The sequence below is a fragment of the Ailuropoda melanoleuca genome, chromosome 10 (genome assembly GCF_002007445.2).
Source record: "Ailuropoda melanoleuca isolate Jingjing chromosome 10, ASM200744v2, whole genome shotgun sequence".
Taxonomy (NCBI): domain Eukaryota; kingdom Metazoa; phylum Chordata; class Mammalia; order Carnivora; family Ursidae; genus Ailuropoda; species Ailuropoda melanoleuca.
The window spans coordinates 20,594,901-20,620,008 of record NC_048227.1 but is presented as its reverse complement, the minus strand read 5'-3'; the positions used below and the strand labels follow the sequence as shown (position 1 = coordinate 20,620,008).

At 45.8% G+C, this 25,108-nt stretch overlaps 1 protein-coding gene and 1 long non-coding RNA gene across 2 annotated transcripts in view; both read left to right on the top strand.

The window, feature by feature from the left end:
• The first annotated feature begins 4,695 nt into the window (after positions 1-4,695).
• On the top strand, positions 4,696-8,565 carry CHP2 (calcineurin like EF-hand protein 2). The gene is made up of 7 exons (XM_034670244.1): positions 4,696-4,973; positions 5,381-5,453; positions 5,599-5,679; positions 5,800-5,930; positions 6,113-6,174; positions 6,926-7,048; positions 7,240-8,565. Exons 1-7 carry the CDS (start codon positions 4,907-4,909, stop codon positions 7,291-7,293), a joined length of 591 nt encoding a protein of 196 aa, XP_034526135.1. The 5' UTR covers positions 4,696-4,906; the 3' UTR covers positions 7,294-8,565.
• Positions 8,566-15,115: 6,550 nt separating this feature from the next.
• Positions 15,116-25,108, top strand: part of LOC117804156 — a 41,827-nt gene continuing 31,834 nt past the window's right edge. Inside the window, exon 1 of the long non-coding RNA XR_004628458.1 lies at positions 15,116-15,244. This is a non-coding gene — a long non-coding RNA (uncharacterized LOC117804156). The remainder of the gene's footprint in view (positions 15,245-25,108) is intronic.

Below are 25,108 nucleotides of genomic sequence, written 5' to 3'. Positions count from 1 at the left end.
CTGGGACTGGATGGCCCACACGTGAAAAATAGCTTCCGCATTTTTAGATGATTGGGAAAAAAAGAATAATACTTTGTGACCCACGGAAATTATATGAGTTTCAAATTTTAGTGTCGATAAATAAAGTGTTATTGGAACACAGCTGGGTCTATTTGCTTGAGTACAATCTATGGCTGCTTTTGCGCTACAACAGCAGCTTTGGGGGGGTGTGTGTGGGTGGCTCAGTCAGCTGAGCTTCCGATTCTTGGTTTTGGCTCAGGTCATGGTCTCGGGGTTGTAGGATTGAGCCCCGCGCTCAGCAGGGGAGCCTGTTTCTGCCCTCTCCCCCTGCCCCTCCCCCCCAAATAATCTTTTTTTAAAAAACGCCCTGTTTTATTTTTTTAAAATATTTTATTAATTTAACAGAGAGAGAGAGAGCGCGCGAGCACAAACGGGGGGGTGGCAGAGGGAGAGGGGGAAGCAGGCTCCCTGTTTAGCAGGGAGCCTGATGCAGGGCTTGATTCCAAGGTCCTGGGATCATGACCTGAGCTGAAGGCAGACACCCAACTGAGGCACCCAGGCACCCCAAAACTCCTGTTTTAATTTGTACTTTTAAACTTTGTAGGCTTCTTTATAATTTTTATTTCACATCTTATCTTTTTTTTCCCCTAATGAATAAAAGGTAAGGGTTTTTTGTTTTGTTTTTCCTTTTTAGTTTTTTTGTCTTTTTTTTTTTTTTAAGAGATCTGTATTCTAAAATAAATTATCTTTTGGCCTTCTCCCTGGTGGTTAGTGCTGACAGTGTGGAGTGTGTGCTCTGGGCTTGGAATACACATTTATTATTTTTTTTAAAAATCCAAAAAAAAATCTAAAAAAATCTTTTAAAGGAAATTATCTTTTATCTTTGATATAAACTGTGAATGTGTTCCCCACTTTGTCTTTCTGACCATATAGAAGTTTTAATTTCACGTCGTAAATTTGCCAGTCTTTTCTCTATGGTTTCTGGGCTTTGTTTCATGTTTAAAAAGACCTTCTCCAGTTCAAGATTATGACAAAATCTGAGACTTCTTCAAGTTTTGTACAATTACATATTGCATTTAAACCTTCATTCTATCCGGAATTAATTTTATTGTAAGGAGGTAGGGGTACAACTTTATTTTCCCCCCAAAAGACAAATGTCCCAAATGACATTTATTAAGTAATCCACATTTCCCCCACTGATTTGAAATGCCACTTATATCACATGTGAAATTCACATATGTATTTGGGTCTATGTCTGACTTTCCTATCTGTTTTTTATCTGTCTACTCCTGCACTATTACCACATGGGTTATTATACTTTTATGGTCTAATTAAAAATCTGTTAGAGCTAGTTGGCCCTCATTACTTTTACTTTCCAGAACCTTCCTGGATATTCTTGTTTTTTGTTTTTGTTTTTTAAAACAGCTTTATTGAGATATAACTCACACAGCATGCAATTTCCCTTTAAAGCATCCAATGCAATGGATTTAATATCTGCAACCATCATCACAGTTAATTTTAAAACATTTTCATCACTTCAAAAATAAACCTCATACCCTTAGCTTCATTCCCTTATTCCCTGGCTCCTCCAGCCTTAAGGAACCATTAATCTACTTTCTGTCTCTATAGATGTTCCTATTCTTGATGTTTCATAATAAATGGGATTGTAGAATATGTGGTCTTTTGTGACTAGTTGATTTTACTTAGTGTAATGTTTTCAGGGTTCATCCATGTTGTGGCATGCATTAGAACTTTATTCCTTTTTATGGCTGAATAATATTCCATCTCATGGACATAGCACATTTTGTTTATCCATTCATCAGTGGACATTGGGGTTGTTTCCGCCTGGTACCCAGTGCAAATAATGCCGCTATGAACATTTGTGTTCAAGTGTCTGTGGTGAATGTATGTTTCCAATTCTTTAGGGTATGGCCTAGCAGTGGAATTACTCATATAGTAATTCTGTTTAGCTTACTGAGAAAACTTCAAACCGTTTCCCACAGCAGCTGCACCATTTTGCATTTCTACCAGCAATGCATGAGAATTCTAATTTCTCCACATCCTGGCCAAGACTTGTTATTTACTGTTTTTTGGGTTTTTGGTTTTGGTGTTTTTTTGGGGGGGTGGGTTTGCTTTTGTTTTTGTTTTAATTCTAGCCAGTCTAGTGAGTGTGAAGTGATCATCTCATTGTGGTTTTATTTGTATTTCCCTGATGACTAATGTTGGTGAGCAACTTATTATGGGCTTATTGCCATTTGTATATCTTCTTTGGAGAAATGCATATTCAAGTTCTTTTGCTCATTTAAAAATTGGGTTGTCTTTTTGTTATTGAGTTGTAAAAGTTCTGTATTTTCCTGACTACTCTTTTTTTTTTTAAGTACTCTCTACACCCACAGTGGGGCTTGAACTCAGAACCCCAAGACCAAGAGTTGCATGCTCCACTGACTGAGCCAGCCTGGCACCCCCTGACTGCTCTTACATCTGCATTTTTCCATTTGAACTTCAGTATTGCCACATCAAAAATGGCTAGCAATTTTTATGTGGCTTACCAGCAAACAAACAAACAAACAAGCAAGCAAGCAAACAAACAAAACAAATGTTCAGCCTGAGTTCAGGCCAGATGGATTCTCCCCAAAATAGACGAAATTCTCCCCAAAGCATCTCTCTTTTAAATGACCAAAAAGGTGTGGCCAGGTAGATTGTGAAGTTGATTTAAACCCTACTTGAGGGCTCCTGGGTGGCTCAGTTGTTTGCATCTGCCTTTGGCTCAGGTCATGACCCCAGGGTCCTGGGATGCATCAGGCTCCCTGCTCAGCGGAGAGCCTGCCCCCTTCCCTGGCTTGTTTCTCTCTATCAAATAAATAAAACTTAAAAAAAAAAATCTACTTGTGTGCATACAGCAGGAATGGGTTTTAGCATCGTGTTTTCCTCTAGGCTTGTGATGATGGTGTGTGGGTGGGAGTTGTTAATTACTCTCTGGCGTAATTTACTTTAGTGTAGCGGTGACTCAGAGATTAAGGCCGGAGTAGCTCTTTCCAAGATCAACATCCCCAACTGGCCTGAGGTGAGGATTAATTGATCCCAGGGACTCTTAGCTCTCTCTGGGTTCAGAACCTCACCCAAACTACACTCACAGCCTGACTCACAGCAGAGGGCAGGAGTGCTGGCTGGGCTTCATTAGGGAGCAGTGTGGTTTCCTGAACACTTCAGTCCTTGGGGGGCATCTGAATGGGAATCAAGCTTTCCTTATATCCATTGTTCAGTCCTTGGGGTATCTGAAAGAGAAGTAAGCACTTCTTAGATCAATATTTTCAAGGCTGATCTGATCCAAGCCTCTGCATGGAGGATTTGACTGGAGACCCACCGTTCTTCCAGCTTGTCTCTCTTCAGGGTGGCTATGAACTTGAACTCCCGTAATAAATGGCTTATATATTTTTTCCCCTAGGAAATTTGTGTGAATGTGTGATTATGATGGGGGAAGATGGGATAATGATAGATTTAAAACTGGACACCTGTGGTGCCTGTTCCTTTACAACGGAGTTTCTCCACATTTTCTTCATTATGGCCCTCACCTAAGGAGTGTTTTTAGACTATTTTTCCTAATCATGGAATTTTAATACTATGACATTTTAATACCACAGATATACTATATGCTATTTATGTACTATATGTATATCTGTGTTTTATACATAAGAATAATAGGATTTTTTTGCCCCCTTGGGGGCATATGTCTCCCACGGAGGATATGTGTATCTCAGTAGTTCACAACCACCCACTTGGCAGCCTCCACCACCAAAGGGGGAGGCAGGCAGTCTAACAGGTGCTTTGAGGAGTGTAAGCTAATCGTGTACATTTGTTTCACTAAGTGCTTGCTGCATGGTGAGTGCGAAATGAGAGCCTTTGTTGTTGCCATTATTATTATATTAAGCTTGGTCACAGTGATGTTTGTAACCTCTTCTCAGACTGTGGGTTCCCATGGTGCTTGAGGGCTGGCCAGAGGTCCAAGGCATTCCAACCTGGAGCTTCAACCAGAGGCCCCACAGGGTACATAAGGAAGGAAACTGAGCTGGGTGGGGACTGGGGCCACTGGACAGGCCTCAATGGCCCATTCACTTGTGACACCTGTTCCCAGGTGCAGCCAGCTGGTGGCGTCTGAACTTTCCATTTCTTAGAAGCTGGGAACTGGATTTCTCCTTAAATCTCCTAATTTTTAAGCACTGACTCAAACATCAACAATTACCCTATGTGGACGGAACAAGAGAGATGAAACCAAGTCATACCGACTTGTCCAGGGTTAATGGCATAGCTGGTATTCCAATCCACGGCTTTCCAAATCCAGTGATCCCTCCACTCAACCCAGCCTCCCCTCTACCGCTCACGACCCTCCCCACTCCACTCTTCTGGGGGGGGGGTCCTTCAATGTCTCTTCTTCCCCGCCTTCCTGCCTGGGGAAGGGACCCTAGATTGGGCCATTCGGGGATTGGGACAAAAGGTTCCAGCTCCCCTCCCCACCACCCGGCCCCCTTCCCAGAAGGACGTGGATTCCGTCTCTGGATGATAAGGTCGGGACCCCAGCCTTACTCACCAGGAGCCGGGAGCGGGGACCCAGCGGGGTGAGAACTCGGGGAGGGCGGGTGTGGGGCAGGCGGGGCCCTGGAGACCTCACCAACTCCATCTCGGGATGAAACGCCCCGTTGTTCGCGCCGCCCCTCTGACCCCGCCACCCTGGGCATTGTTCTCTGTTCGCCTGGGTCGCGGGTGGGAGGCGAGGCACGCAGGGGTTCCCGAGCCTGGCTCTGCGCCAGGCCCGCGGCCTTCGGCCCTGGGGCCACTGGGGCCGCTGGGGCGACCGCGCCCGGGAGCGGGAGGCGAGCACGCGGGGCCGGGCGACTCAGCCGGCGCAGCCATGGGCTCCCGTGGCTCCCACGCCGCGCGCATTCCCGACGGGGACAGCATCCGGCGGGAGACAGGCTGTGAGCGGGGCTCGGACCCGGGGACGCGGGGGGTCCTGAGCGGGGGCGGCTCCAGAGAGCGTCCTGGATGGCGGGCGCGGGAATCCGGGGCTCCCTCCCGGCGTGCAGGTCCGGGGCGAGTCCGGCTGCCAGGTGGAGCCGGGCAGCCAGGTGTCCTCGAGCCCGGCAGGGCGGCGGGTTGAGAGGGGTGAGGAGGGAGGGGGCTGGCCCTGGTGGCTCGATTCCCCCGCGGGAGCGCGTCGTCACTCCGCCTGCAGCCCCAACAGCGCGGACCCCAGGTCCCCGGCGGGCGTCCCCTCCAGCAAGCTCCTGTCCCCCCCACCGCGGCCCGGGGTCGCCCGGGGAGGGTTCCGCCGCGCGTCCCCAGCGCCCGCGGCTGTGTTACCCTTCCGCCTTCCGTCCCGTAGTCTCGCAGGCCAGTCTGCTCCGCCTCTACCACCGGTTTCGGGCCCTGGACAGGAACAAGAAGGGCTACCTGAGGTGAGGGGGCGCTGGCTTCAGGACCTGCCATCTCTTTCTCTCTGGGCCCATTCCCCTCTTTAACTAACCCTCCGTCTCCGTCTTTGTCCTACCTACCCCCTTTGAACTTTGACCCACCTACCCCCTTTGAACTTTGACCCAACAGCCGCATGGATCTGCAGCAGATTGGGGCGCTGGCCGTGAACCCCCTGGGAGAACGCATTATAGACAGCTTCTTCCCTGATGGGTGAGGTCTCCTTGGGGGCGGGAGGGGGAGAGGACTTGTGGGGTAGGGCTTGGGGAAGAGTTGGGGACAGAGGCAGAGGGAGGCCCAAGGTGAACACTGTCTCTGCTCCCTTCCCCCCAGGAATCTGCGAGTGGATTTCCCAGGCTTTGTCAGAGTCCTGGCTCATTTTCGACCCGTCGATGATGAGGACCCAAGCATGCGAGACCCCAAGGAACCTGAACCCCTCAACAGCAGAATGAACAAACTTCGCTGTGAGTTTGTGGGGACCCCCTCCCCACGTAAGACCCTAGCTATACCCCACCAGGGAGAGGCCCCAGGCACCTCCCTTTCTTAGCCAGCCTCTAGATGACTTCCCCCACACCTCCAGGGTGACCTTCTGCTGGAAGAGAACCAGAGAAGACCCACCTCCCCTTCCCCCTCCATTCTCTTCCAGTTGCATTTCAGCTTTATGACCTGGATCGAGATGGAAAGATCTCCAGGCATGAGATGCTACAGGTTAGAAGAACGCAAGGAGAAGAGATGCGATGTGTGAAGTATGGGTGGTTGAAGGGAAAGGTTGTGGGGGGATGGGGTTCGTGACTGGCCAATGGGGGTGCAGACGACTGAGGTATTAAGTGGGAATCCGGCACTGGGTGGGATTTAGTTGGGAAATGGGATGGGCAACAGTTGGGTGTGAGGATGGAAATAGATCAGTGGTTCTTAACTGGGGGTGATTTTGCCTCCTGAATGCCGTTGGCGATATCTGGAGACCTTTTGGGTTGTCATAGCTGGGGAAGGGGGCGGTACTACCGGCATCTGGTGGGTAGAAGACAAAATTGCTGCTAAACATCTTTCATTACACAGGATAGTCCCCTTTCCCCCCACAAGGAGTTACCTGGCCCCAAATGTCAAGAGTGTTGAGATTCAGAAACTGCAATAGATATGATGAAGTGGGGTGTGGAAGGGGGAATAGTGGGAGGGTGAGGTGGGGGATGGGGGGAGGACGGAGGGAGGTTAGGTTGTAAGATTTGGGGCTGGATAATGAGTTTGGGCATACTGTTGAGGTGAGTGTGAGATTGTGAGAGACAGGTGGGTGCTCGAATGGAGAAGCAGTGGGGGAAATTATTGGGGGAATATGGGGGGAGTGAAAAAAATGGAAGAAGGATAGATTAAAAAATGGGTAATACCATTTGGGATGATATGGGTAAGGTTTGGGGGATGGGGCTAGTGCCTCCTCTTTATGGCTGTCCCCCTCCACGCCTCCCAGGTCCTCCGGCTGATGGTTGGGGTGCAGGTGACAGAAGAGCAGTTGGAGAGCATTGCGGACCGCACAGTGCAGGAAGCAGATGAAGATGGGGATGGGGCCGTGTCCTTCCTGGAGTTCGCCAAGGTCAGAATGCCCTTAGGCCTAGGGAGTTGACATCAGTAGTCCCTAGGACAGATGGATGCAGGAGAGGAAGTTGGAAGGAGGTGGGCAGAAGGATCGGGGTCGCCAAGAAAAGATGGGGCTTTGGGGATGGGAGAGGAGGTTGGAAGCCTAAAGGACTGAGCTCCTGACTACCATCCGTCTCTCCCCACCAGTCCTTAGAGAAAATGGACATCGAGCAGAAAATGAGCATCCGGATCCTGAAGTGACCCCTTGGTGCCTTTTTGGCTAGCTCACACAGACCAGTTCAGCCTTGGATTTATCTTCAGCCCCCACAGAGGCTGGGTCCCCATAAACTGGATTCTTGTGTCTATGGTAAACTCCATTTAGGGCCAAGGAGAGAAAGCCGGAAGGGCGTTTACTAAATAAAGTCTGGCTCATCTGATCTCAGATTCGTGAATCAGCCAGCAATCTTCTGGTTGCAAGCGGCTGGAAACCCAACTTACAGCAACTTCAGTAAAAAAGAGATTTTATGGGCCCATATAATTAAAAAGTTTGAAAGTATCTTCAGAATGCTGGACAAGTCCGGAAGTGTCTTCAGGCACAGTTAGATTCAAAGGGCTCACACAATGCTATCAGGACTCAGTGGTTCATTTCTCAGTTTTCTTTTGCGTTGGCTCTATTCTCAGGAGGGCTCTTTCCTCTTGGTGGAGGATGGCCACCAGCAGCTCCAGGGTTCCATCCTACTAGCCTAGTAATCCAGTGGGAAGGGATTTCCTTTTTCAGTAATTCTAAGCAAAGAGTGCCATTGGCCTGAGTGGGTTCTTGTCCCATGTTAGGGTACCCAATGGAGGAATTCTTGAAGTCTGACTTTTTAAATGGGTCTTCACGGATTCTGTGGGTGCATGCCACTGTGATGGGGGTGGGCAGGTGGGGGCAGAGATGACAGAAAAGTAATAAACAAGACATACCTTCCCAAGGCATGAAATTATTTAAAGATTTGGAGAATAATTCCATTTTTTCATGGTAAGATGTTCAAACATTGCTATATCACAGAATAGAGGGTAGAAGTTGCATAAAATTGTGAGATCCTGTGTCTACCGCAAAATGCTCTGGCTGTACCTATAGGAGATGCTGTTGGTGCCCTGCCCGTTATCTTCTCCCAGCGCTGTGCTGGAGCTGTCTTATGTCAACACACAGAGACTGTCTGTGCGCCTCTGGCTTCCATCTGCGTTTTCAGTGATGTCCCGTTGGTAGCTTGAATTGGCTGTGGTGGGATATTTACACCATGGGCGTTGGCAAATGTAATAGACTAGGGCTTTTCTGCTTAGGAGAGCCCCTTGTTAAACTTAGCAGCACACCACCTGCTTGGCATTCACCATTCCGGTACATGTCAGTGGCTTCCATCTTACCCCAGCTTTATTGTATCATAATTGGTGTATAAAAAACTGTACATAATTGATGTATACAATGTGATGAGTTTGGATGTAGGTATACACTCATGTTACCATCACCACAATCAAGAAATAAACATCCATCATCGCCAAAAATTTCCTTGTATCACTTTGGTATTTGTGCATGTGTGTGTATATGTGTCATTAGAACACTTAACATGAAATCTACTGGCTTAACACATTTTTTAAAGGATTTTATTTATTTATTTGAGAGAGAAAGAGAGAGATCATGAGTGGGGGGGAGGGACAGAGGCAGAGGGAAAAGCAGACTCCCTGCTGAGCAGGGAGCTGAATGTGGGACTTGATCCCAGAACCCTGAGATCATGACCTGAGCCAAAGGCAGATGCCTAACCAACTGAGCCACCCAGGCACACATGGCTTAACAAATTTTTAAGTGTACAACACCAAATTGTAAACTATAGGCACATTGCTGTACAGAAGATCTCTGCAACTTACTCATCTTGGATAACTGTAACTTGATACTCGTTGAACAACAGCTTCCCTTATCCCCCTCCCCCCCCTTAAGACTGTTCTATTGTCTACTTCCACGCATTTGACTTTTTTAGATGCCTCACGTAGGAGGAATCATGCAGTTTTTGTCTTTCTGTGACTGACGTGTTTCACTTAGTATCATGTCTCCCAGACCCATCCACATTGTCACAAGTGGTAGAATTTCCTTCCATTTTAAGACTGAGTAATATTCCAATGTACACAGATAGCACATTTTCTTTATCCATTCATCTGTGTCCATGGACATGTGGGTTGTGAATAATCCTGCAGTGAACATGGGAGTCCAGATATCTCTTTGAGATGGTGACTTCATTTCCTTTAGATACATACCCAAAAGGGGGGTGCTGGATCATATGGTAGCTCTGTTTTAATTTTTTGAGGAACCCCAATGGCTTCTTCCTTCAAGCACAGATGATCCTCTGCCCAAGAGCTTTGTCTGGCATAGGCAAGTACTCAGCTTGTGTGAAGGACAAGTTGAAGTGCTGGGGAGTTAATGGCCATAGGAGCAGCTGTCAATCAATGACTGATGGAGATTGGTAGATAAATACTCAGTTTATCAACCCCTCAGTTTGGACAACTTAGAGGCATGTTCTCTTCCCTCTCGAAATCTCCAGCAGGTTTGAGCCCCAGTTATTCACAGCGTGAGGCTGCTCCCTACCCCCAACCCTAACCCCCATCTAACCCTAACACCCTCCCCGCATCTCATCCCCACTCTCCTACCACTGCTTCCTGGATCACCTCACAGATAGACAACTTGCTCTCTGATCCTTGTCTCCAGGCCCTTCTGAGGAAAGCCAACTGAAGACGTACTAGACTGTCCAGAACACACATTCACACCGTGGTTGTGGGCACCCAGGGCCCAGGTCAGTGACTGTGTGCCTACTGGCATTTTCCAAGTTCAGGGAGTTGGAAGTCAGGTAAAGACCAAGCCCCTTTGGGGGCTCTCAGAGCGTGGAATTGTCTGGAGTGGCAGATTAACCCCATTTCAACTTCGTGTTTTGATAGCAGGATGATTCTGACAGATGAGACTCATAGTTGAGGGGAGCCAGGGGCCAAAGAGAGTATTTGACTCCTTAGGAAGTTTTGCAATTTTTGTCAAAGGATTACCACATAAACAAAGACTTTTTTTTTTTTTTTAAAGATTTTATTTATTTATTTGACAGAGATAGAGACAGCCAGCGAGAGAGGGAACACAAGGCAGGGGGAGTGGGAGAGGAAGAAGCAGGCTCATAGCGGAGGAGCCTGACGTGGCTCGATCCCATAACGCCGGGATCACGCCCTGAGCCGAAGGCAGATGCTTAACCGCTGTGCCACCCAGGCGCCCCAAACAAAGACTTTTTGATTGAGGGCTGTCTGTTTAGTCTTTGGCCCTGAACTAAAGGTGAGAAGTAGGGGAAGGGGGTGTAAACCTCACTGAGTGGCTATTTTTTCCAGGCACTGTGGGAGAAGATTTGTATGCAGTTGGCCCTTGAACAACACAGGAGTTCAGGGTACTGACCTTTACAAGTCGAATTTCCACGTATAACTTTTGACCTCCCCCCCCCCAAGACTTAGCTAATAGCTTACTGTTGACGGGAAGTCTTACTGATAACCTAAACAGATGAATAACACATATTGGTATGTTATATGTATTTCATGCTGCGTTCTTACAATAAAGTAAGCAATAGAAAAGGTTATTTTTAGAAACTCATAAGGAAGAGAAAGTACATTTACATGACTATATTTTAAAAAATCCACGTGTAAATGGATCCACGCAGTTCAAACCCATGTTGTTCAAGGGCCAACTGTATGGACAGAAATAGAGAAATAGAGGGGAAACAGAGGGGGGAGAGAGAGGAGTGGGGAGAGAGAGAGGGAGATATCTTTCTTTACAGCTGGTCTTTTTTCCATTATAGTCTCTCAAATTTTCCTGATGATATTTTATACCTCTTTAAAGTTTAGACCTCAAATTTTTTTAAAAAAGGGACACTGCCTGCCTATCTCAGTACAGCATGTGACTCTTGATCTCAAGATCATGAGTTCAAGCCCCACATTGAGCACAGAGATTACTTAAACAAAAAAAAGTTCAGACTCTTCGGCCCCCTTTGAGAGCTCTTGAGTCTAGAGGGAAATCTATATTTTCAGTACATGATTCTGATGTTGGAGGTTGAAGGACCAAACTTTTAGAAACACTTACCTAAAGCTTCTGGCCAGACTCCTAGTGACAGCTCTTCATAGGAACTTCTCCAACATCCATAAAACACAGAACATTCCCTTGGCCCACAGGCTCTCGGAAAGGCCTCCCACTCATTCCTGCCCACTCCTGCTCTGTGCCACTGGTCAGTGCTACTGGACCCTCCAGTACCAGGGGATCCCCAAGACTCTACTCCCTATTCTGGTAGATGGAGGAGCAAACTATCCCCCCACAACCACCCCATTAGCATGAAAGCCCTCTGATCCAGCCCAAGCTCAGGAGGTTGGAGACTTTTGTCACGCAGGAGGGAGGGGCAGCAGTCTGGCTGGGATAGCAGAAGCTGTGTGTTCCCTACCCTCTCTATAGCGACTCTGACAGCATTACCTGTGGATACGTTCACTGAAGTGGGGGGGAGCGTGGTGACACCTGTGGGGATCCCCTGTGCTGTGAGCAGCATTTGCTGAATTTAATGATTTGCTTACCATACTCAGTCTGGCCACAGTACCTAGGCTCTGGGTCATTGTTCACTTACTGTTTGCCTATAAACAGACCCATTTAAAGTGGATACATTTGAGCTTATAAAGGAAACTGAATATCACTCCTGTAAATTAGAAACCAGTACCAATTGTCATAAATAAATGTACAAAAGCAGTACACAAAAGGAACCCCCCCCAAAAAAGTGTCAAAAAGGGAGTTTAGCGAGTGTTGAAGAGTTGTAGGAACAAATCTGCACCAAACAGAGCTTCTCTTTGGTGACCTGAAGGATGGAGGAAGAATTGGGAAGGAAATGACCTTTGCACTGTGTGATTCAAGGATGTTATTTAAAGCCCAGAGGTTACTACTGGACATCATCCTGTGTATATGAGTTGTGCGTTCCGTACACTGTGGGAACCCCCAGCTGAAGGGCACTATGATGAAGAAGTCCTGGGCAGAGCGTGCCTCCTGCTGGGACAGTTTGGAGACAGCCATCAGTGAGCTAGACACCCTGGTCCTCAGGCTGGCTGCTGGTCAGTTTGGTTTTGGTAAGAGGTTGGCCATGGAAATGGAGTCAACTCCCAAGGTCAGGTCCAGCGAAAAGTAGCTTTTCCTCGCCAAGGTGACTGAACCTGGGACAGTGTGTAGGGAGCCCTGGGAAGGGAAGCAAATAGAAGGACCTAAGTGGTGATTTCGGATAGACCTAATTATGGCTATCATTGCTTCTTCTTAACTGATCAGGAAAACAGTTAAGAATAGAATCCTGAACTTGTCTCTCAAATACAAGGAAACTCTGGGTTGTCCTCAGCTCCACCCAGTCAATACCAATAAAACTCTCTTGATGTCTGAGAGGCAATATACGGGCTTGGTTTCTGGTTAAAGACCTACCCTGCAGATCAGTGCGGCTCAGTAGGAATGACTTGAGTTTTGGAATTTTATTAGGCCTGTGATCGAATCTGTGCCCTTCCAATTAATTACTCACTGTATGACCTTGGGTAAGTCGTTTTGCCCTTCAGTGCCTCAGCTTCTGTTACCTGCGAGACAGATGAGAGCAGCCACCTCGTGGAGTTGTCACATCTTGTCCTTCTGTAGCTTGCTGCCCTACCCAGCCTCCCCTCCAAACCCTGCTTTACTTCAGCTGAGGCCCTTTGGCCCCATCTGTAAACTAGGACTCTGGTCTGTATCAGTCAGGATTCTTCCCATTAACCGGTTTATGAAAGCATAGGAATTTATTGGTTCATATAACTGGAAGAAAAGTCCAAAGGTAGATCAGACAAAGGAGAGTCTCAAAAGCTCAATAATACCATCAGAAATTAGTCTTTCCATTCCTCAACTCTATTCTCCTCATTGTTGCTTTAATTCCTAATCAGCAGTCCCAAAGAAGAGACAGCCTCTCTTCCCCGATTGTCCCGCCCAATGTCCCAGAAGGGAGCCTCAGCTTACTCACTGTAGCCAGGTGGATGGGTGTGTTGTCTTATGTCCATTCCCTAAAAGAAAATCAGAATGCAGTTGCAAAATCAACAAAAAACTATATATGAGTTGGGGTTTTTTTGGCTACAAATAACAGAATTACCAACTAACAGTGGCTTCAACAATTAAGACAATTATCTCACATTATAAGATGTTTTTGGTGGTAGACAGTCCTAGATTGTTGAGTGGTTCAACAGTATATTGGCTTTTAATTCTCCACTCTGTTGCCTCATGGTTACAAGATGGCTGCTGTGGCCGTAGCCATCCCATCTTACAGGAGCAGTGTCTAGAACAGGTGTCTGAGTGGTTGGCCAAGGGAGCTAAAGGTAACTCCTTTCATGTCCCTCTCTTTTGATCATTGAGAACAATCTTTTCCAGAAGTATACTCCCCTCATTTACTACCCTTCACTTGTCACTGGTCACAACAAGAACACCTCTAGCTGTAAGGGAGGCTGGAGAAATGAATACCTGACATTTTCAGACTCTATCATGGGAGATGGGTTTTCCTGACAATGATAAAAGCGGAGAGAAATAATAGCTATTCAGTGTATTAGATTCTAAGTGTGACTGCGGAGTGAACAACCCCTGGATGGCTTGTAACAGCAAGAGTTTATTTGGTGCCTATATTATATGTTTTTAGACATCTGCTCCACATGGCTACATGCTGCAGGACCCAGGCAGGAGGGGCAGCCCTGTCAGGGACATGCCATTCTCATGGCAGAATGCAAAACAAAATTGCTACAGGAAACAGCAAAAGTTTGATAAGCATGCACCTGCCATATGACTTGTCTACTTGGATACCACTGGCCAAAGGAGGTCACGTACCAACCTGAGGTTGATGGGGCGGGAAAGTTTACTCCTTTCACATGGAGCCACTGCCTATCACATGATACTCTGGTTATCTGTTGCTGCGTCAGCAAACCACCCTAAACTTAGCAGCTTAAAGCAATCACGATTTTATTAGCACCGGTGATTTTGTGGATCAGGGAATGGGGCAGGGTCAGCTGGGCAATTCTGCCGCTGCCTGTGGTGTTGACTGAGGCTATTTTGTGGTAGTCAGCTGGCAGATAGTCTGTAGGGTCTGATTTGACTTTACTCAAAGGTCTGGGACCTTGGTAGGGATAGCTGGAAGGCTGGGCTCTCCAGCCAGCAGTGTGAAGACTTCTCCCTTGACAGTCCAGGGCTCCCATCACAGACAGTGTCCCAAGAGACAAGACGTGGGAAAGCCCAGGCCTGACACTGGCACATTACTTCTGCCAAAATGTGTCAGGATAAAGCCGTCATAGAGCCTACAAGTGGAAGGAATACACACTCCCTCTCTGGAGCAGAGTATTAAAAAATTTATCGTCTTTTACTTGCCACGTGGATTACGCCGATGCATAATCTTCCAGGGAAGGGAAATAGATCTTTTGAAAAAGGAATTTTGGGAGGTGGGCGAGGGATGGGTTAAATGGGTGATGGGCATTAAGGACGGCACTTGGGATGAGCACTGGGTGTTGCATGGAAATGATAAATCAGTGAACTCTACACCTGAAACTAATACTACACTGTAGGTTGACTAACGGGTATTTAAATAAAAACCTGAAAAAGAAAAAAAAAAGGATTTTCAGATGGGCCTTACCTTAGCAATTCACATTTATCATGAAACAATTTTTTTTTTTCCTGCAAAAAGCTTTGTTTCCTTTTGGTCCACGCCTGGGGAGAGGGCTCCAGGCTCATTAAAGGCTGCCTGGTGGGGGACGCCACAGGAGCCCCTCAAAACCTGCTGGGCTTCAGAGGCTCCTAGTCGTGCTCGAGGGGTGCTTGAGTCCAGCCCGGCGGGCCAGCCAGCCGGCGGAGGTGAGTCAGAGGGTCACCAAGTCCTCGTCCAGGAAGTGCGTCTCGAGAAGTCGCAGAGCTGGATGGGCATGCGCACGGGCAGAATCCGGGGCTCGTAGACCCAAACGGACCTGCTTCCGGTTCTTCTTCAGAGCTGGGCGGCTTCCTGGGCGCCTGTGCAGCGGGGAAGAGCACGAGGCCGTCGCGCGGGTTTTGCGTCTTCAAGGTACGCTTGGGCTTCTCCTCTCCAACTCGGGTGGGGAAGGGGTCTGCGCCCTGCAGAGCCACGTCTTCGCCGTGGGAACGGAGGCCCAGAGAGAGGTAGGTGTAGAAGGCCCGCAAGTGCGTGTGGACCAGGCCGGGGCGGGGGTGGAGGGGCGGCAGCCGCCACGTTGGTGTCCTAATGCTGGTGAATCTGGGAGCTCGCGGTTGAGAGGTAATAATGGGGTGTTGGCTGGTCTGGGAGGCAGAGGCTGGCTCATAGCGTGGCTCCGGACCTTGCGACTGGAAAAAAGGTTTGGAGGGTGGTCGGGGCCCCGTAGAAGGGACGTCCGGGGGTCTGTTACCTCCAAACGCCGCAGAAGCAAGACACACATCCGCGGGACCTCTGGGCACACTGCCATGAAACGCAAATTATTAAAACAGTTCTGTTAAGTAGTTGTGTATTAGTTAATATTTATCACGAAGTTAAAATAATTAAAACAGGGGCGCCTGGGTGGCTCAGCCGTTAAGTATCTGCCTTCAGCTCGGGTCATGATCCCAGGGTCCTGGGGTTAAGCCCCACATCGGGCTCCCTGCACGGGTGGGAAGCCTGCTTCTCCCTCTCCCACTCCCCCTGCTTGTGTTCCCTCTCTTGCTGGCTGTCTCTCTGTCAAATAAATAAATAAAATCTTAAAAAAAAAATAATGAAAACATAGTTATATTAAATAGTGAACTATTTATGTTTTCATTATTTTGGTTTCATATGTTAACAAATGATAACCACGTAACATGTATGTTAAGCATATAGATTGTATGCTAAGCATATAGGTTAAATAGTTAATATTTATCAGGAAACCAAAATAATCAAAACAGTTGGATACTGTTACAGAAAGATCAATGGGACAATAAAAAAAAGTACAGGGGTGCCTGGGTGGCACAGTACGTTGAGCCTCTCTGACTCTTGGTTTTGGCCCAGGCGTAATGTCTGTGATATGGGGTGGTGAGATCAAGCCCTGTCTTGGGCTTTGTGCTCAGCCGGGAGTCAGCTTGAGACTCTCCCCCCCCCCACTGTGCTCTCTCTAAACAAACTAAATAAACCTTTAGAAAAAAAAAGTACAAACATACACACACCCCCAGTAGAGTATAATATCACATTATATGTTTATATATTAGACTCCCAAATCACGTCATAAAATGAAATAATAAATGGTTTAGAAAAAAGACCTAAATGAATGCGAATATAATCTTGAGGTAAACAAGGCTTTTCTAAGAATAATAGCCAAGGAAAATATTAATAGTGTTAATTATATAGAAATTTAAAATTTCTGTATCTCCAAAGCAACACTGAATAATGTAAAGACAGGGGCACCTGGGTGGCTCAGTCGGGTAAGCCTCCAACTCTTTTTTTTTTTTTTTTTAGATTTTATTTATTTATTTGACAGAGACAGCGAGAGAGGGAGCACAAGTAAGGGAAGTGTGAGAGGGAGAAGCAGGCTTCCCACCGTGCAGGGAGCCCGATGTGGGGCTTAACCCCAGGACCCTGGGATCATGACCCGAGCCGAAGGCAGATACTTAACGGCTGAGCCACCCAGGCGCCCCAAGCCTCCAACTCTTGATTTTGGCTCAAGTCCTGATCTCAGGGTCCTGTAATCCTGCTGGGTGAGGCTCTGGACTCAGCAGGGAGTCCACTGAGGATTCTTTCTCCCTCTCCCTCTGCCCCTCCCCCTGCTCACACCTGTGCACACGCATGCTCGCTCTGTCTCTCTCTCTCAAATCTTTAAAAAAAGAAGAAAAATGTAAAGACAAAGCACAAACTGGAGAATTATTTGCCTCATGTATATCAGACAAGGGGTTAAAATCTTTTACGTAGAAAAAGCTCTTTCAAATCCATTAGAAAAAGATGAACATCATAGAGGCAAGGAAATGAACAAGAAATTTTTAAAAAGAAATATCCAAAAGCATGTAAAGATGTTCAGGCTCAATGCTGATTAAATTCTCATTGAAACCGTGATTCTTATAGGATCAGATTTGGTTTTATAAATTAAAAGCCTTAAAAATGGCCATATTCTTTGATCCAAACTCTCATTTCTAGGAATTTATCCTCAGTAAATAATTTGAATGTGCAAAAAGACTGACCTACCAGATTGTTCACCTAAATATTATTTATAACAAAGGGAAAAACCCGAGTCAGCCAACTGTGGAACTGTGTAGGTGGTTACAGCACTAGGGGTCTCCTTTAAAGAAGGAACTTGACCTTCAGCTGCATGGAGTGCTGGAGTTGACAGATTCTAGCCAGGCAGATTTTGCTCATCTGTGGGACTCCTTTAACAGGAAGTCTTGCTCCAGCGCTCCCCACTGGGCTGGCTGACCCTCTGCTAGATGCATCGAAGTCTGGGGTTCCCTCTGGCCATTGCTTTCTCACCATTTTAATGTTCCCAGGTGTTACTCCCAGTAAACCTAGTCTCCTATCCCAGTGTCCTAATTCCATCTCAGTGTCTACTTCCCAGAGAGCCCCAGTGAGTGGGTCAGAGTTCAGAGAAGCAGAACCACTAAGGGTGACATGGAATAAGAGATTTATTGTGGGAGCAGGGAATCGGTGGGAAGGTAACCAGTGGGCAAGGTGGTAGCTTTTCTTTTTTTTTTTAAAGATCTTATTTATTTATTTGACAGAGATAGAGACAGCCAGCGAGAGAGGGAACACAAGCAGGGGGAGTGGGAGAGGAAGAAGCAGGCTCACAGCGGAGGAGCCCGATGTGGGGCTCGATCCCGTAACGCCGGGACCACGCCCTGAGCCGAAGGCAGACGCTCAACCGCTGTGCCACCCAGGCACCCCTAGGTGGTGGCTTTTCTGAATCTGGTATTGGGTGTGAAGTCAGCCAGGTCAGCAATTGGGAAGGAAAGATACACAGGACATTGGGGAAATGCAAAGATGAATGGGAGCTCATGAGGACAGTGTGGAACCTACAAGGACAAACTGGAACCTGCATCTGTTAGGTCCTCCAACCTTGATAATGTGGGGAAGTGGCGGGAGAAGATGGCACCCATCACAGGCTCGTGACCCAGGATTTGGAGGGGCCAAAGGATACCCACAGTGGCTGGGGCAGGTGCAGGCCAACTAGCAACGGTACCATACGCCAACCTTCAGAGCATACAAATGGCTGCCTCTTCGCTTCCAGTTGCCAAAACTTGCACACGTTTTGCTCATGGCCAACAAGGGAAGGGAATTCTTAGAAATGGAGTCCCAGCTTAGCTAGATGGAAGCAGAATGAAGCCATCACAATGCGATCGATTAAAATTAATATACATTCATAAAACAAGATGGTATTTATCTGCTTAAAATAATGTAGAGAATACTTACTGTCGTTAAAAGACAATATGTACAGCATGATCCTATGTGTAAAAATCTGTATAAACATATAAAGACAAGTGTTCTAAGAGGTTGAGCTTTTAAAACAAAAACAAAAGTCTCATTGGGTCAGCTCCTCTCCCTTAAACTCTTAAATAGTTTCCCACAATTTATGAAGTCTAAGTATTTTTGTATTGTTTTAGAATGCTCTCTGTTTTTTAAAAAGATTCGTTTCTTTATTTGAGAGAGAGAGAGGGCAAGCAGGGGGAGAGGGACAAGCAGACCCCCTGCTGAGCAGGAAGCTCAGCTCGGCTCGATCTCATGACCCCGAGATCATGACCTGAGCTGAAATCGAGAGCCGGATGCTTAACGGACTGAGCCACCCAGGAACCCCATAAATTTCTCTTTAAGTGATGACCAAAGTTTTCTAATAGTTACCTTGCTTTAAACTACACCTTTTGAAATGTTATATATATATATTTTTTACTAAATTGTAACTGTGAAGGCATAATAGTTACAGGTACTTCTTATTGGACTAAGCCTTCCACAAGCATCATGTCATTTAATTCTTACACTAAACCTATGAGTTAGGTATTTTTATTAACCCCACGTTATGGATCTGAAGTCCTATTCTCAAGGTCATATAGCTAGTAAGTGGTGAAATCCGTGGTTCTTGCCCTTAATCATGAAGCCATTCTGTCTATTGAGAAATTTTTTTTTCCAATCACATAGGTGTTTCTTTTAATTAAACATTCTCCTTGATTTTCTTCCAATTTTATATATGAATTCTCCTAATTATACTTCAGTGTATACTAGTTTGATATCAAGGAGGTTCAGGGCAGGCTGCCCCCAAATATGCCACTTTGGCATATTAATTATTTTGAATTAAAGTTATTTAAGAAACAGCCAGTGCCAGAAGGACACTTTGACCCTCCTCTGTCCCCCTAAGAGCAAAAGTGAATTCCCCATGTGGCGAGCACCTTCCCAGGACCTGGAGGAGAGAGGCATCCTTATCACCAGAGATGGGGCCGTAAGGCTGGAGATAAAACTCTTGTTACTCGTTCATTAATTGGCTTACCCCGAGCCCAATCTGCTTTGTGTTGTCGTCTTGACAAACTTACTGTTTCTTTGTCTGAAAGGTACCAAACTGCCTGTTTTGGTCATTTCTTTGAGTCTCATTACATGATCTCTTGTATGTACGAAATTACATTTGTTTTTCTCCTGTTAATCTGTCTTACGTCAGTTTAATTATTAGACCAGCCAAAGAACTTAGAAGCGAAGAAAGGAAAAGCTATCCTCCCCTACAATACTTACAAGATCTGCTTGTCACTACCCAGCACAAATTGTGTAATACTGAAATCTTAACTTCTTCTTGAAACTCCTACCAATCTCTCTCCTGACTGAGCAGTATCTTCAGACTCCATCTCAAGCAAATGATTACTTCATTAACTATTAATATTCATTAACACTGACAGGCCAAGCAGGTGTTATAGAGATTAGCAAGACTAGCCCACTATCATGGAGCTCCTGTTCTAGAAGACCATTACCAAAAGTAAATATACACAAAAAGTGAAGTTCAAATACAGATAAGTGCTGAAAGAAAGTAAAACAGGGTGACTTTATAGGCAGTGATCGAGGCTGGGGTGGGGCTAGTTTAGATAAGATGGTTGGTGAAGGAGGTGATATTTGAGGTGGGGCCTGAAGACTGAGATCATGTCTGCCACACAGCTGTCAGGAGGAAGAACATTCCACCCAGAAAGAAAAGGAAGTACAAAGGTCCTGAGGTGGGATCAGAGAATGTTCAGTAGGTGAGGAGAGAGTTAACGAGATATATTGAAAAAGGCTATATTACATAGGCCAGTATAAAGTTTAGATTTTATTCTAAGAAACACAGGAAGGCATTGGAGAGTTTAAGTGGGGCTGAAATATGATGTGTTGTAAATTTTAAATTCATCACTTTGGTTGCTGTGTGGAGAATGGATTAGAAGGGAGAGGAGTGAAAGTGGCGTTTGACAGTTCCTTAGTACTTAAACAGAATTGCCATATGACCCAGTAGTTCCAAGCCTAGGTAATATCAACCTTGCAAATAAAAATTTATAGAGGGGCGTCTGGCTGGCTTAGTCCGTAGAGCATGCAACTTTTGATTTTGGGGTTGTGAATTGAAGCCCCAGGTTGGGTGTGGGGATTTCTTAAATGAATGAATAAATCTTTAAATAATGAAAGCTTATTTAACCAGCAAAAATAGGTTTATTGGGGTATAGGAGGGAATTACAATTCGGGACAAGCAATCTCTGGCCAAAAAACATAGGCTAGTCCAACAAACAGAGCCGAGGAATGTTATTTTAAGGGAGGAGGAGGAGGAAGCTGGGTGGGATTGTTCTGGAAGGAGGTCTCTTAGAGAAGAGCAGGAGTTCACAGGGTGATGATGGTTACTCACTGGCTGGGTTGCAGGGGTGGTTGATTTCTTGTAGGAGATGCACTGTCCATCTTTTCCTGTTGGGGACTGTAACTGATTATTCTTTCCCAGTGAGGGCTCCTCTGTTGGGGTCTGTAACTGACGGTCCATCCTATGATTGATGGCTTGTGGTATAGTGTGAAAGCTCCCCCTTCTCGCCTCCAGGCTTTGAAGGTGAGAAGTATGGATATAGGCTACAGCATGGAGGACCTTGAAAACACTATGCTGAGTGAAAGGAGCCATTGGAAAAGGCCATAGATTATATAATTCCTTCTACAAAATGTTCAGAATAGGTAAATGCATGGGGACAAGGAAGCAGAGATGTGGCTGGGGTAGGAGGCAATTTTTTTTTAAGATTTTATTTATCCGTTTGAAAGAGAGTATGAGCAAGGGGGAGGGGCAGAGGGAGAAGCAGACTCCCCGCTGAGAAGGAAGCCCAACACAGGGCTCCATCCCAGGACCCTGAGATCATGACCTGAGCCAAAGGCAGACACTTAACAGACTGAGCCACCCAGGTGCCCCTAGGGAATGGGTTTTGGCTGCTTCATGGATATGAGGTTTCTGTTTCCATTCCATCATTCCACTATGAAAAAAGTTCTGAAACTAGTTAGTGGTGGTTACACAACATTGCAAATGCATATAATGCCATTAAATTGTTAACTTTAAAGTGGATAAAATGGTAAATTGTCGGTTATGTGTATTTTACCACCACCACCAGTTATGACGATGACGACGACGACGATGATGGTGGTGATGAATTACCCCAAGTTTTCTGAACAATGCAGCTTCTCAGGTCTTCTCTAGAGATGACGATTCCTCACATCTGGGGACTCCTAGGGACATGCCATTAAGAAAAAGTAGAAAAGAATGGAAGCAGGAAGACCAGATAGAAAGTGGAGTGGCTTAGACTAGGAGGGAACAATGGAAGTTAGGTTGAGAAAGGCGTGGGATGGGGCGCCTGGCTGTCTCAGTTGGTAGAATGTGCAACTCTTCATCTCAGGGTCATGAGCTTGAGTCCCATGTTCAGTGTAGGGATTACTTAAAAAAAGAGAGAGAAAGGCATGGGACTGTTTGAAGGTAGAGTCCCACAAAACATGCTCAAGGTTAGAATGGGGCGTAGTAAGGTAAAAGGAGAATCTAAGGTGGTTGATAGGTTTTTGGCTTGAGCAGCTGTTTGGAGGATGGTGCCATTTATAAAGCTGAGAGATTCTAGGGAGGCAGTAAGTTTGGAAAATGAAGAGTTTTTGTGCAAAGTGCTATCTTTTCTTGGAGAGAGTGCCCACTCTTGGAGAGAGTGGCAGAGACTGCTAGATGCCTCTTAATAGCCCATCCATTCTCCCTTTCTTGAATCACAGAAAACTGATTTTATTTGGAGTAGCAGAGAGCTTAGCTATGTTTCCTTTGCAGTTAAGGACGGCCAATGAGCAGGTCTTTCAGGCTCTTTAAAGAGGACTATTCTGTGGGGAAGAACATCCCTCTCATCTCTTCCTCTTCTGCCTGCTCAGGATATGAGCTCCATAGTCATAAGGTGAACCTGAACAGCCTTGACCTTGAGGTTTGAAGTTACGTGCTAAGAATCGGAGAAGGTGCCTGAATCCCAAATAACTTTGTGGAGGTGCCACACCAGTTCCGGCCTTTCAGTTCAGAGAGTGAACCCGAAATTGTTTAATCCGTGGTAATTGGATCTCTTACTAGAAGCTGAATACAATTTCGTTGTGATACTACACCAATTATAGACATATATTTCCCTAGAGTTTCCAAAGATTGCACCTTAATTCCCATCGTCCCTGAAGCCGCACGATGAACAAGTGCCTAGAACTAGTTATTCATAGCATGTAAATACAGTGCATTAAAAAAAATATTTTTTGAACCTGCTTTGGGCCCAGTTAACCCTGACCAACATGTATCAGCAATATAAAACAAGCATTTGTATTTTTAATGTGTCATTTTTGTGTAATCTCCTAACTTTGGACGTTTGAAGCATCATGCTTTGGGCATCTTTTAAAGGTGATAACATTGAAGAGGTTGATTTCAGTTCTCTGGGTACCAAGAATTATACTGGTTTCTGTCCCACAGTTGAAAACATAAGTCCTTTAGTGCATATGGAAACATTGTTGAGTTCTCTAGATAAATTCCTCACACCCGTAACAGAGAGTCTGGTACGGACTGGACATTGAGTTATTATTATTATTTTTGAACCTCTAAAAAGAGCCATTTGAAAAAGGACAAGGGATACATGTATTTACTTTTATGGAGAACACCCAAGAAACAGTTGATGCTGATGACTCTGAGCAGTGGGAATGGAGGTCAGGGAAGGGGATGGGAGACTTTTGCTTTCCAGATGATACCTTTAAAAACGTTTTTTTACCACCACGGGTTTCACAGTGAGTGGTTAAGAGTGACACTTCTAGAGCCCAGACTGTGATGATTCAAATCCCACTTCACCACTTATTGGCTCAGTGTCCCTGGGAAAGTTTCCTCTATTTATCAAACACTTATATTGCAATTAACATGTGCCAGACACAGTTCTTAGCACTTTTTAATTTATTATTATTGAAGTGTAAATGACATACAATGTTACATTAGTTTCAGGAGTACAACATAGTTATTCAACAGGTCTATAGGTTACGTTATGTTCATAAGTGTAGCTACTATCTATCAAATGTACATTATTATGAAACCATTGACTGTATTCCCTATGCTGTAACTTTCTTGGAAGCCTGTACTTCCCACTCCTCTTTACCCATTTCGCCTATCTCCACGCCCCCCCTCCCCCACCGCCGGGCAGCTGGCTGTTTTTGGTTTTGTTTTCCCTTTCTGAGAACTTTTAGGAGGCATTGTAGGTGGTGATTAAGCATGCAGATTCTAGAACCAGACTCCCTGGGTTCACCTCTGTGACTCTGGGAAATCGGTTTCACCCCTCTAGGACTCAGTTTCCTCGTCTGTAAAGTGGGGATAATAATAGCACCTACCTCATACAGTTATGGTAAAACTGCCCTACCCCGCTGATGTCACTCCCTCTCAGATGGGTTAGTGGTCTAGACCATTTCTGGAGGAGGGTCTGGAACAGGAGCCAGCAAGCTTTATCTGTAAAGAAACAAATATTAAATCTGGCTTTGTGGGCTATAAAGTTTCTACCACAATTAAGTTCAGCCACTGTGCTGCAAAAGCCACTACAGACAAAATGTCAATGAAGAGCACTGATGTATTCCATTAAAACTGTGTTTACACAGTGGCAGGTAGCTTTGGCCCACTGACCGCAGGCTGACGTGACGAAGACACTAAAAATTAATAAAGGGAAACCTTGTTACAGTCAAGAGGCTAGAAGGGGGAGCCATACCAGTTAATGTCAATTACAGGAAGAATTGTCAGTTATAGACCCCAATAGAAGAATATCCCCTAAAGAATCATGAATTTCAGGCCCCAACAGGTAAAAGATGCACATTGCTTCTCCTGCAAGAAAGGGACCACCAGCAACTCAGCCAACTAGAAACTGATATCACCCTCAATTCTTGCTTTTTTCCATTGGAATTTTATTTTTTTCTAAAGATTTTATTTATTTATTTATTTATTTATTTGTCAGAGAGAGATAGGGAGAGCACAAGCAGGGAGAGTAGCAGGCAGTGGGAGAAGCAGGCTGCCCTCTGAGCAAGGAGCCTGATGTGGGGCTTGACCCCAGGACCCTGGGATCATGACCTGAGCCGAAGGCAGACACTTAACTCACTGAACCACCAAGGTGCCCCATCCGTTGGACTTTATTTTAAAAGAATCCCCACCAGGGGTGCCTGGGTGGCTCAGTCAGTTAAGCATCCTACTCCTGATTTCAGCTCAGGTTTTGATCTCAAGGTTGAGAGTTCAACCCCTGTGTTGGGCTCCATGCTGGGTGTGGAGCTTGCTTAAACAACCGCCAACAACAAAACCCTGCCAACTTCCTCCTCCTTCTCCATAAAATAATGTTCCTCTCCTTTGCTTATTGGACTTGTCTTTGGTCTTGCTGCGGCTTGTATGTCCCCAGTTGTAATTCTCGGGTATCCCCAAATAAACACATTTTTTGCTGGTAAAATAACTGACAGTTTTGTTTTTAAGGTAAACATTACTATTCTCCCTCTTTTGTGCTCATTCTGTTAGATCCCTCTCACATAGCTAGAGATGCCCCCTAGTGGACGAATCTCAGACTAGGAAG